A 13,931-nucleotide genomic window follows, 5' to 3' on the forward strand; every position below is an offset into this window, starting at 1 on the left:
TTCAGATTTCTTTTTTATCTTTACAGGTGACTCAGTTGGATCCAAATAAATCATTACTGGAGGTAAAACTGTATCCTCAAGAAACCCTTTTCCTAGAGGCAAAAGAATAGATCAAAACAGATTGCAGGACTCGTAATCCTTTGATAAGACAGAGGCACAGTGTTGGGAGAAAGGCTTCTAGCAAAACCACCTTGTACTATCATCCAATTCAATGCAGTGTCACAACTCTGCCTCTTGCAAGAATTCTGAAAAAAGAATAAACCTAGCTACTTTAAAGTTTCAAATACATGAGTATATGTTTCCAACCTCGTTTAAATGAGCAGAGGATAATATTCTGTTATGAACACTGAACATTACGACTCTGTTGCTCACTTCTCATCTGGCTTTTGTTATAATTAATGCACTGTTAAAATGTGAGTGATTGTTAAGTAGAATTTTTACTCCTCAAATGCCCCTTTTTCACCAAGAAATCTTGGACATTTCTGCCTGTACTTTTGACACTAGAATGCTGTATATTTGATATCTCGCTGAGCCAGCGCCCTCATATATATGCATTTTACTCTGTGTTTGAATTTCTACTTTGCCACCTAATTTGAAAAGGCAGAAAAAATTAAATGGGACATTCTCAGACATGGAAATTTAACAGTATTATAGTAGAAAGCATATAATTTTTGTTGGTACTTTCTGACTTCTTTGATAAGATGTAAGGTTTTGTTTGAAGAATATAGTTTGACATATATGCAAGATATTTATTTACTGGTTCTGCTTTGGGTCTCGATTCTAATTCAGTTTAGGAAGTATTTTCCATTACATTGCAGTGTGTGAAACTGCTTATTGCATGATGTGAATATTTAAATAATGTTAGAAATGGGCCAGTACCAGAAACCTGGTATCTTGCCAACACTTCAGGAATCAGCTGATATTGAATATCAGCTGTTAAAAATCTTTCAAATACCAGATACAAAAGTTCTCTATTCCTCATTGTGGAAGAAATGGTAGTTCCCATTTTTGCATTTTTCCTTCTTTCTGGCACTTGTTTGTATCCTATTACTCTGCTGTTTCTAAAGCACCTTGTTTGTTTCACCAAATGATAAATATCTAAAGAGATGGTGTAATAAGAAATCTGCCTTATTATTGCACACTTTTTTGACATTTTAAAAAGAGATTACTGATCCCGTCTCAGATTAACAAATTCGAGTTCCATTGTCTGAAATGTATGCACCAACTATCTGGTATCTGATATGGACAAATTTGGTACCTTATGTACCTAAACCATAGAATGAGCATACTGAAGGTTCAGACCATAACATACACTTGATGCCTAAACCTGCATCGAAACACTTTTGATCTGCTTTTTGTTTTATTCCTGGGCTTACTGTATAGCACACAGGAGCACTACAGAAACATCAGCTGCTAATCAAACTACTTGGAATATTATTTTTCACATTTTGTTTATACGTAACTCATGTTCTTTACCATAGCAGGTAGAATCCCAATTTGAACATTTTATACTAATCAGAAACTAACTGGACACACCTTAAGTCATTTTTTTTCTTTTGGAGGAATGGAAATATAAAATTAATGTATGACTATTATTAGGGTGTTAGTAAAGCTGATATATTGTTACCTACCAAAAAATGCAAACTTCAGAGTGGGGAAAGCCTTACTGTATCTTTATGATAATTCTGTAATTAATAATGCAGACAGCACATACTTTTAGAAGTGATGTATTCATGACAAGCTAAAGGTTTGGACGTGTAAGCAAATTTTAATCATCTGCAGTCCACAACACACACAATAGCAGCCAAATGAAAGGCAAATGTAAATGTAATGGAGAGCTAAATACAGACACTTCATTCTAAACCTTTGTACTGCTTCACGAGAAAAGCAAAACAAAAGCGGACACTACATCTATTAAATCTAAATTTAACACAGGTTGCAAACTGGGGTGACACTGTTTGCACAATCACAGTAACTTACACAGCAGGCATTTCAAAGTGATGCTTTAGTTCCCGCCCCCTCCCCCGATTAGCTCGTCATTGTTAAATTGGCTATTAAAGAAAGGATTTGCTGAAATATTGCTGCACGTAGCAAAGTGACCTTTCAGTTAACTTTTTATATTTAATCTGTTCTGTTTAACTTTTGTTTGATCTCATCATGCTGTTTTCTCTCACTCAACTTTATTTCTGTATTTTGACTATATATTCTTTGATACTAATTTCATAAAGTTATTAAATGTGGCTTGAATATTTGTTGAACCTGTTGAAGTCAATGCTCCTGTTTTTTTTCCTAACATTAGTTTTGACAGTTTCTTCTCATTTTATTCATACCACAAAATACACTGGCATCATCAAAATGTGGTGATAATTAAAACCCTTCCAAGTGGTGGCATTGCAGCCCTCTTCTAGTATATAAAACATCATCCTGCAAGAATGCAAACAAATATATCTATTTCAACAAAATGTTTATGATTTCGGTTCTAAGAGACATTGGGCCTCATTTTGAGTTGCAGCCTCCTGGGTTTGAGACCCCTTTCCAGATTAGGCCCATAATGCAAATTGATCCAGTGTGGAAACATTAATATCCTATGCATGATTTTCTGCTGTCCTAAACTAACCATAGTATTCACATCATCTGCTCTGCTGGTGCGGTTAATTCACCAATCATTATTCAGACTAATTTTGTTATGCAACATTACCTAAAACTGTTACAATGTACTACAGAGCATATCTCTGATTCTGTTTTTATATCTTCAGCTCCCTCATATTAATGGATTATCATTAATGCATTAATATTAAATCTTAATGAATTATTTTTAATTAATGGAATCCTGTAATAAAGTGTTGGCTTTAGCTATTAACCCACTAAACATTAAGGTGAAGGTGGAGCTCTCTCTGCGGCTTCTGAGGAAACTACCTGCTTTTGGCATTGCTGTTCTAATCACATTAGAGATTACGCAAAACCAAGTGTTTCATCTGTGTTCTCTACATCTGCACTCTTAAATTTAGTGAGGGTGCTTTTTTTATTAAACTATTTTTTTTAATGTAGCAGAACAGGACGTTGGCTTTCATAAACTGTACCTTTTCCATGACATTAGAAACATAAAATAAATTTGTAGTTACAATAATGTTTCTACTAAAATGTACTTGATCTGTGTTTAAAACATGATATGCTTTCACTATTCTTATCTGTGTGGGAGAGAAACACAGTTACCAAGTCTATTTACCTGAGATTAAATTTTACAGAGATTATATAGCGTTTGAGAACTACACAGTGAATTCTTAGTTACTGTTAATTGTTCTTATTTTGTTTGTGGTTTTGACCAGCATCAGCAATTAGCGTGTGACTCTTTCATTACTCCACAAGTCTCCCTCAAAATGAGTATGCTTAGGTTGTCTCCGTTACGGCTATTTGTATAGTACAGTCCATCAATTTTAACTTTAATTTACCAGTTGTTCCCTAGTCTTGGATGAAAGGGTTTTGTAAGCATGCATTGGAAACATTAAAGTAATCTTAACTGAAAACTCTTAATGAGTAAAAAGCATTCCTGGCTCATCAATATCATCATTCTCTACACAATTTCAAGTCTAATGAATCAATTGATCAATCTACTATTTTCTTGACTGGTTCAAGTCCCTTAATCTCTAACTAACTTTCTTAGTTCTCGATCAGTGGCACAACTTTGACCTCCAGTCCTGGACAACCACTGGCATTTGAGCTTTCAAACTCATCTCCCTTATTAGTGACACAGGATCAAAGATAATGGATCTCCTTCACCTGCTTAGTCCCCCGCACCCCAAGACACGTGTCCACAGCATTTACAAAATGAGTGCCCTTGAGAGAACTGTGACCTGAGTTTTAGTCACATTGTTGGGTCCAAACATTTAGAACAGAGCTGTTTGAGGCTCCTTTGCACCCTCATTTGTCCCCACTCTTTCTACAAAGCCTACTCATTTAAATAAGGAAGAGTTGTGTTATACAGTGATATAGTAGCTTCAGTTTTGAATATATCTGAGCACTTTCTGATACACAAGTTATTGTGTCCATACAACAAAAAGTATTTGGTGGTATGACTATATCCTCTCCCTTGCCAAACTACACACTTCAAAACCTGGCTACAAATTTCCATAACTGGCCTTTTTAGGGTTTACAATTATCATTTCTCTTACAGCATATTTAATTTAACAGCAAATGCTCTCTTCAATGCTTTGGGGCATTTTTATTTTTTCTCCTTGATGAATTAGTAAAATAATCATAAAAATATTACTTTGGCAACCCTGTTTTGCTTTCCTTGTTCATATTTTCTGACATACCTTTCTCATGTGTCCTGACCTATTTCCAGTTTCAGACTGGATGCATACCTCATTTGTGGGGCATGGATAAGTTGTTTCATTAAATAATTACTATACACGCAAACTACTCTTTATCCATTCAGAAATGCAAGATACAATAATAATCTATTCCATCTACTTCGCCCTTTGGACATCCCTAAACATTGCTTTACCTTCTGGGATAAACACAGATTTGTCCATCTCCTAAAAATACCCTGACTTTTCAAGATGAATTACAACTACATTTTGTCACTAGATTTTTATTGAAACCAAGGAACAGCAGGTAACTGAAATAACGATGATAGTTACATATATAAGCCCATATTCTCTGGTCTGACTTAACTGTTTTCAGGGGAGGACCAGAGAAGGGTTGGCTTAATGCCATGGCCACCTTTGTGGCTCCCTGATCCTGGACCCAGCTTCGGTGCTGGTTTGGCCTCACTGTATTTTAGAAGAAGCCATGGGGCTGCTCTCAGCAGCTGCCTATAGCCCAAAGAAACCATTGTCACCTGAGCACTGCATAACTCTCCAGCTACACCCCTTAGGCTGGGAAAGGGAATAGTGTTAGAACTGCTACAACACAGATCTTGTGCCATCCAATGATGTACCTACCTAGAAGGGATCCTCAGGAGTACAGTAACAATAGCTGTATGGCCCTTTTGCACGGTGAAAAGAGGCCGTCAAGCCTGTAAATGAAGACCAGCCAATAGAGTGTAGAATGAAAACCGCACAAAAGTTGCCCTAAAAAACAGTAATTACGAGGGCATTGTTAATTTTAATATTTGTAGATTGACTAGTTTCAAAAATGTTCAGTTTTGGATGCCCCTCCCCTTGAAATGGTCTGTCCTGACATTATTTAAAATTATTTTTAACAATGCAAATGGACGCCTTTGCTCTCTTGTTCACAAGGATCTTTTCAGCAAGCCAGAAACTTTAGTGTACAAGGCAATAGTGGAACTGGTTGTTCACGATTTGCTGCCAAATGCACAAAGCAAACAAACTGGAGAAAATAGCGAAATTATATATATTTGCTAACTTCTTTGTTAAAGTAATCTCAGGTGCTGTTTTTAGCTATAGTTGGTATCAGTTTTTCAAACTGAAAGGTGATTTTCACATTGCTGGTGTCACTGTAACTAAGGGAAAGTTAATAATTATCAGGTAATTAAGAGGAAGTTCATACTGTGTTTCTAAATATACAATAAGTCTGAAGATTTTGCACTCTACATTCTTTCAATGGAATGTTATCTGTAATAGCTCAAGCATGGCAGACAATTCTGTTAACTAGGCTGTGACCCAAAGGGTGAGGATAGTCCTTCAGGTCAAAAAAATTACAATGCAAAATGTGAAATGAGAGGCCTTGTTCCCAAAAAGTCATCTTACCCAGACTTTGAGTGCTAGTAGCAAATATCCCCCATAGCGGGTGATGGGAAACTAAATGGGGAGGGCTCCGAGTTACTACAAAGAATTCTTTCCCAGGGGTCTGGCTGGGTCTTGCCAAAATACTCAGGGTCCTACTGACTGCCATGTTTGGGGTCAGGAAAGAATTTTCCCCCGGGGTCATATTGGCAGAGACCCTGGGGTTTTTTAGCCTTCCTCTGCAGCATCGGGCACTTGAGGGTTTAAACTAGAGCAGTTGTTCTCAAACTGTGGGTCAGAACCCCAAAGTGGGTCACGACTCCATTTTAATGGGGTCGTCAGAGCTGGCTTAGACTGCCTGGGGCTAAAGTCCCAGGGCTTCAGTTCTGGGCAGCAGGGCTCAAGTTACAGGCCCCCTACCTGGGGCTGAAGCCCTGGGGCCTCAGCTTTGCCACCGCGCCCCCCTCCAACCCCCCCCCACACACACACTCACTCAGGGCAGTGGTGCTTGGGTTTTCACTTTGGCCCTCCTGGGGTCATGTAGTAATTTTTGTTTTCAAAAGGGGGTCATGGTGCAATGAAGTTTGAGAACTCCTGAACTATAGAGTAAATGGTAGATTCTCTGTAACTTGAAGTCTTGAAGTCCTCAAATCATGATTTAAGTAACTCAGCCAAAGGTTAGGGATATGTTACAGGAGTGAGTTGGTGAGGTTCTGTAGCCTGCAATGTGCAGGAGGTCAGACTAGATAATCATGATGGTCCCTTCTGGTGCTAAAGTCTATGAAGGGTAAATTATAGTTACACATAGATTCACTTCAATATAGCCCCAAACTGAGTGAGAAATTTCTGTCTCTGTCATATGGGAAGAAAAGTCTTATTCTGATTAAGACTTTGGGTACAAAAGAAAACAGTTCACTCTTGTGTTGGCTTAGAATACAGGCATATATGTTATCTTTGAATCCATGAGAGCTGCCTGTCACATAATACAAACTCTTTAGTATTTTCTAGGAGCTGAGGACCACAACCCTTCCTCCCAGTTTGTTTTGCAAGGGGGGTGGGGTCATTTCATTTATAAAGGTGCAACAGTTACCAAATATGTAATGGTGCATTACCTGTATAAAATGAAGTACTTGAAAAAATAAACATTTAAGCAGCTATTCAAAAGTCAACTGAACACCAACGCCCTGATAATATCCAACAATATGGCCCCATTGCCATAACACAATGAGCCTTAAAAGACTCCCGCAGAACATATCCCCATTGTCATGGCACTAGTCAGATGGCATAGGGGATAGTATAACAGTTCTATCCCAGCTCTGACATATGGGGCGGGGAGAAGGTGAGAGGGAAGTGTGTTTGGAGAGCAGTGTGATCAGACTATTTTCAGATGACACACAAGACTATCGGGTGATTACAAGCTGGCACAAACCTGGACAGGAGGCTGGCCAGAATTGGAGAAGCACAAAGTTGGCTAAAAGGCCCGTCCATCTCTGGAAAGAATGAGAAGAAAATCTAGCCCGAAGGGCATATATAAACCTTAGAGAGGAAAGGAAAAGATTGCTTTCTTTCCATCTCCCCAGGCAAAGGGGTGGCAAATGACATTGGTTTCCAATATCCACATTTTGGCATATCAAGTTTTAACTCTCTGAAGTGCACCCTACTAGTCTCTCTCTCTTAAAATTCCTTTCCAAACAAAGGAAAATAGTAAAATTGGTCATATTCAGGGAAGACTGAATTTTCTATTACTTCCTCCTCTTCTAGAGGAAAGACTTCATTTTTGTGTTACTGTAGCGACAATGACAAGAATGGCCCCGGAACCATTAGTCTAATCATCGTAATAAATTTTGGCATCCTTAATCTATGTTTGGCAAGAAACATGACACATTTGTGGAATTCTGAAGTCTGAAATTTTGATCTTAAATCAAGATATTTTATTTTTTTTGGCTGAGTCATTTTACTATCATGAAGGGAAAAAAACCTTTTCTTGTCATTTAAAAAAATGCAAATACATCATGAATTTGTTCTAAAACACTTTTACGCAATCAATTATTATTACATGCTAAAAAAAATTCTGAGAAAATGAAACTGGTACCAAAATCCAAAGAAAATTTAACAGGGATGTAAAAATGTTTAGAAATACAAATGTGAGGATGAAAATCAATAAATAATGCCCACAGACCAGGAGACTTAGGCCATATCTACACTACAAAATTATGTCTACCTAAGTTACATTGCTATACAGCTGCTGCAGTTATTACAATGCTTGTGCATGTGCACACCACATTCCTTGTGTTGGCAGTGCGCAGCCTCACCAGGATCGATACAGAAGTCAATGTGAGGCATTACTGGACAGCTCCTGGAGGCCAATAACAGTAAATGTAAGTAACTCAGTGTCTACATTGATACTGCATCATCCTAACGACATCAACTGTGAGTTTACGCCGCTCGGGGAGGTGGTGTTATTAAATTGGCATAGCGGGGCAGTTATGTTGGCCGGAGCAAATTTAAGTGTACACACATCCACAGCTAAGTCGATGTAAGCTATCTTGCATTGACTTAACTGTGTACGGTACACCAGTTCTTAGTACCTAGCATTGTTGTATTTACATAATTAGGAATGCCCAAAATACAAATAATAAATATCTGCCCTCTCAGTCCTTGTCCTCAAATGAAACCTGCACAACACCTTCAAAAGATGAGCCTGGAAGCTTAAATTCTTAACGTTGCTAGATACCAAAAATCATGGACTTAATAAAGACACTGGATTTATAGCTTACTACAACAATCTGTAATCCACTATCCCCACTTCTTTTGTCTGATGACTGGAGAAGGTTACTGGACCACTTCACCTTGAATGGTCTCTTTCAATACGTTAACTATTTAACCAATCTGTATTTAGTTGTGGTACCTTTTCCAGACCTGAAGAAGAACTCAGTGAAAGAGACAAGCGTTCAAGCTCCACAAACAGAAGTTGGTCCAATAAAAGATATTATCTCACCCAGCTTGTTGCTCAAAATACAAAGAAGACAATTTTGTAAATGATTTTTCTGATTTTCACATTTTCCTAGTCATATTATGTTTTTAATTATTAGCCCCATTAGTAATTTCATTCTTTCAAGGCTTGAGGGTGGTTCCAACAGATTTGATCTGATATTCTACATTAGTCATACAGCATGAAATAGCCTCTAATTTAGAATCAAATGTTATTTTCAGAGACTGAAGGCCAGAATTAGAAGAAATTTCTTTTTAAATTGACAGAGGTGTATGTAGAGTGGGGACTGTGGTAAGAGTGAAGGCCCTATTGGTCTGTTTTCTGTTATCTTCACTATGGTTGGTGAATCAGAAGTTACACATTTTTTATTGCACCTCTCTCATGGGCGGTGTGTATTGTATGCCCCCCAAAACAGCCCTGCGTGGCCCCGCCCACTCTCTGTTTGGAGGGCCCCCTCCTGCTTGCCCTTGGCCCCAGCCTACCACGCAGGCTGCTGCTCCTCTTCAGGGAAGCATGCTGAGGCTGGGGCTAGAAACAGGGCAGCCTGTGGCTGGGACTTGGGGTGGCTGGGGCTGCCCAGCACTGGAGGACTCTGGGTCGCAGTGGCCATGTCGCCAAGTGCTCATGGGGGGTGTGCCAGCACTGGGGCTGCCACCCTGTGCTTGGGGGGTTGGGGAGGCACATGCCACCCACCTGGCGCTCAGGGGGCTCGTGCACCACCCTCCCAGCGGATGGGGGGGCCATGCACTGCCTGCCTGGCATGGGGGCGGGGGGCGCTCTGGGCTCCAAGGGGGGTAGGGGTGGGCGGAGCTGGCCAGGGGATAGCCTCCCCGAGCCAGTGCCTTTGACTTCTCCTGTCAGAACATAATCAGGGGACAACAATGAGGTGAAAGAGATCACCTAATAAAAAGCATACACAAAGCTTGGGATAAAAATGTCTGAGAAGAAAGCAGTAAGAAAACCCGTACTCAGTGGTCTGTGCTGGGTTAGACCTAAGAAATCACCCAACGTTACACAGGGTAAAATATAGCATAAATTAGTGTCTTGTCTTTTTTGCAGGGTTAAACTGAGCCTATCAAATCTCAGACAAAAACAACACCAAGAGCACTGTGATATTACAAGTATAAAGGGTGTGAGAATTCCCCAATCTAACCAAAAGTGAGGGCTTCATTCCTCAACCTCAGGCAGCAGTAGCAGGCCTGGCTATTGGCAAGTGCCTCCAGCAAACAGCCAATAAGACTTGTTATTGTTGAACAGCATGAAACAAAGGCCAGGGGAACCCTTTTGATTGGAGATTTCCTAAAGATGTCTAGAACAGTAAGAGCCTCATCTTGCTGAGAAACAATCATGGTACTGCTTTTCCTGGGAAAAAACGAAAGTGGAGCAAAATTTCTCTAGAATCTGCTGACATGAAGCTAGGTGTACTTCTGTTACAGACACTTTTCATTTTAAATGTGACTTGTACAGGACAAGACATTGTGTTTCATTCATCTCTGTTTTGGCCTCTCACTTTCTGTGAATATTGAGGCAAAGAATTAACAGTACTGTTAGAGCAAAACCTCATATTTTTCTGTTAACTCTTCTCAATACATAGGTGTTCATTTAATTATTTCTTGCTGTTGTAGTTCTTATAGCCTCTTCATTTGAGGATCTCGCAGTACTCTTTTGATATATGTTTCAAGCTATAATTAAAGATAATAAAATACTTTTTTCTATTATCTTCACTATGGTTGATGAATCAGAAGTTACACATTTTTTATTGCACCTCTCTCATGGGCGGTGCGTATCATAGGCTAGGGGAGGCTATGCCTTCCCAAACAGCCCAGCGTGGCCCTTCCCACCCTCTGTTTGGAAGGCCCCCTCCTGCTTGCCCTTCCCCCTTGGCCCCAGCCTACCAGGCAAGCTGCTGCCCCTCTTCAGCAGCTAGAACCAGGGAAGCTGAAATAGAGAGGCTAAATGACCTGTCCAAATCTAAATATGAAGTCATTAGTTGAACTAGGAAAAAAACCAGGAATCCTGATGCCCAATCCTCTTCTCTCATTACTAGACAACTTTCTTCTTCTTTTCTTTTTAACCTGTTTATTATCTTGGTCCTTTATGTATGAACCCCTAATGTTGTCCGACCACATTCCGTTTTAATGGGTCTATGTAAGTGGTAGATAGCATATGCCCTTTGAGATTTTATAACTTATATCTGAAAACCTTAACATTCCTTTGTTGTCCTTTCCTGCCACTGTATATTTTAGCCAATACCTTTCACGTTGTTTCAAAACTGCCAAAAATTCATGCCATCACATTCCCCTTTTTTGGCCTCATTTGAGTTACAAGTCACAAAGCTATCTGCATTATGGACAGACACAGTCACTTACTTGCCCCTTTCATTACCACTTCTCCAGTGATGTTCTGTGTTCTTCAGAACTTACCTTAGTCCATCCCGTGCTTTGCTGCACATTGGGCTACCCACATTTGCCATCCCTGCCTGTCAACTGCCCTTCTCTCCAAATCTTCCCATTTCATGTTGAGGTGCTTGATGTCACTCAGAACTTTCCCTGTTATTCGCGGTCTTCCTCTTTCTTCTTGCGTTTTCTGGCTTCCATTCAAGGGTGGTATTTGGCAAGCGTTTTTTTTTCTCCCCATTCTCAGCACATATCCCAGCCACTGATGTCTTCCTTTATAGATTATTTGTGAGAGTGTACCTTGTCCAGTAATTTTTCTGACTTAATTCGTCTTCCTATCTGTATATGTTAGTCCCAATATTCTTCTCAGATGTTTGTGATGAAATGCATTCAGTTTTTGCGTATCTTTCTTGGTAAGTTGCCATGTCTCACTGCTATATGTTGTGATGGCGATAACAATTGCTTTGTACACATTCAGTTTTGTCTTGAGGGAGATGTTATTGAGTTGCCAGATGTTTCTGAGTCTTCCAAATTTAGCGTTTGCCTTACCAATTCTTATTATTATTTCCTCGGAACTAGTACCATCTTGGCTGACGGTACTTCTAAGATACGTAAAATTGTCCACCTTCCCCAGTTTCTCTTCTTCAATTTTGATTTCTGTCCCTATAGTCCCCATTAACATGACTACATTTCTTTGCATTATATCTCAAACCTATCTTCTCCATTACTTCTTTTACTTGGTTTGTGCATTTTTGTAGGCTGTTGGCATCTTCACTGATAAGACCGATGGCGTGAGCAAAGTCTAGACCACATAGCCTTGACTTGTTCCATTTTAGGCCATATGTATCACTGTCGCATAGTTTTAATCCATAGCTGATGACTAGCATAAACAAACAAGGAGACAGGACCCACCCCTGCCTTACACCTGCCTTGATGCTGAAGGGCTTACACAATCCATTTTTCTTCAGGACTAAGCCAAGAATTTCTCCCTTTCTAATGCTTGCTGTTAGGGCCCAATCCCGTCCCCCTGCAGGCAATGGGAATCTTTCTGTTGACTCTACCAGGAATTATTAGATCAAACTGTTAGTGGATGCCAGCCTACAGGCTAAGACACAGGCCCAGCCCTGCCCTCTGATGACTGGCTGAGGGGCATAAAGCTAAGGTGGGGCCCACCCAGGAAGGGGAGTGTGACTCGGGCCAGGCAGGAGGAGAGAAAGCAGGGGACCTCCCAGGGGGCTGTGGGGAAGAGGCGGCTGAGGCTTTGTGGGATATGGGTGGGGGCGGGGGAAGGGCTGTATGTGGGAGTGGGGCTGGGGCAGCCAGCAGAGGAAGCTGGGGCCAGGCCGACGCCCACCCCCCACACATTTCAGGGCGGGAAGCAGCCCCGCCTCAGAGCGCGGCTGTCAGGGCCTGGGCCCAGCGTCTCTTGGCGCCGGCGCCGGGCAATGCCCGCCAGGAGAGGCGGCTGGGCAGGCACCGCGGGCTGGGGCGGGGAGCCCTAGGGCCCAGCTGCGGCGCCTCGCCCCTCACACAGCGAGCCAGCTGCGGTTGCCTCCCCGAGCGGCTCCGGGGGCCAAGGAGGCCCGGGAGCGGGAAGAGGTTTCCCTGTCTGCCGCAGGTGGCGGGTGTGCGGGGAGCCGCAGGCACTGAGGGCGAGAGCGCCCTGCAAACCCCCACCGCGGGGGCGGGGGGGTGTCCGGCTGGTTTCGTCTCCTCCTCCCCCCCGTTTCCGTGCCGCGTGGCACAGAGACTCGCCCGACCACAGCGCCTCGAGCGCAGGCCTGGCGGGAAGCACGTGCCCGGGCTTCCTGCCCGCCATGGACCCCCTCCCCCTCTCTCCCAGCGCGCGCCCCCTTTAGGTCGAAACAACCCCGCGACGCCGGGATCGCTGCGAGCCGAGACTGCGGAGCGCGCTCTCGCCTGGAAGTCGATGCGGCCTCTTGCCCACGGATTCCTCCCGGGGCACGCCCGTCGCTCGGTGCCCGGAACAAACCAGCCAACCGCCAGCCCGGTCCTCGGTTCTGCCCCACGCTCTTCTGCGTCGCTTCGCCCTGCGGCACCGAGAGAAAAATCTGCATCTGCTCGGGGGCCGCAGAGCAGGGACCTGGGGCGGCGCGGGGGAGTACGGCCGCGTGCGGAGGGCAGGAGTACACAGGGTGTGCACTCTGGTCTGGGTCTGGTTCGATGCAGTGATTCACGACAGCCTGGTGCGCTCAGCCCACTCCCTCTGTACAGCGGGAAGAGAAAACCCACGCTGATGGAACTGGGGGGGGCTTGTAATGTATCCTCGAGGTGTAAGCGCGGAGAGACTCAAGAAACTGCCAGGCGGGCGCAGAAGCAAACCTGCTCCCCCTCTTCCCACCAGCTCTCGCGCCCTTTTGATTTTGATTTTGCAAACTAATAATAACAACTAATCCACATGATTCCCTTCCCCCGTTGGAAAATCCGCCAGTACCGGCGCAGAACTCCCTCCACCACTGACACAGCGACTGCTGAGTTACTCTCTGCATCGCTCTCTCTTCGCTGCCCCGAAGTATTGGTATCCCATTTCCGGCCCAAAGGAAGGAGCTGGCTGGGGGGGGGGGGTGAGATCCGATTGCCCAGCAATTACTGCCCTGGAGCCCCCACGGTCATGGCCCGCGGGCAGCGAACAGCCTGGCCGCGCTTCACCTCCAGGAGCGCCGCTGGGTCAGTTTTAAAGTTACTTCGCGATGTTAGTGCCCAAGATTCCGCACGGAGCTATGAAAACGGAAGCGAAATCCGTACTATAGCACAACCAAACCTCACCCCCGCAAGCGCGGGTGGGCACCTCCAAACCACAGGCATGGTTCGGAAAGTTACAAGTGGTGTCTGTTG

The 13,931-nt window shown here is 42.9% G+C and overlaps 1 protein-coding gene across 3 annotated transcripts in view; it reads left to right on the forward strand.

The window, feature by feature from the left end:
• FAF1 (Fas associated factor 1) overlaps window positions 1-2,258 on the forward strand; it is a 302,183-nt gene extending 299,925 nt beyond the window's left edge. For all 3 annotated transcript variants that reach the window (XM_027824594.3, XM_037907794.2, XM_037907795.2), the window contains one exon: window positions 27-2,258. In XM_027824594.3, coding sequence (XP_027680395.1) covers window positions 27-110 — 84 coding nt within the window. In that variant the 3' untranslated portion in view covers window positions 111-2,258. The remainder of the gene's footprint in view (window positions 1-26) is intronic.
• Window positions 2,259-13,931: the final 11,673 nt, after the last annotated feature.

Source organism: Chelonia mydas, chromosome 8, assembly GCF_015237465.2.
Source record: "Chelonia mydas isolate rCheMyd1 chromosome 8, rCheMyd1.pri.v2, whole genome shotgun sequence".
Classification (NCBI taxonomy): domain Eukaryota; kingdom Metazoa; phylum Chordata; order Testudines; family Cheloniidae; genus Chelonia; species Chelonia mydas.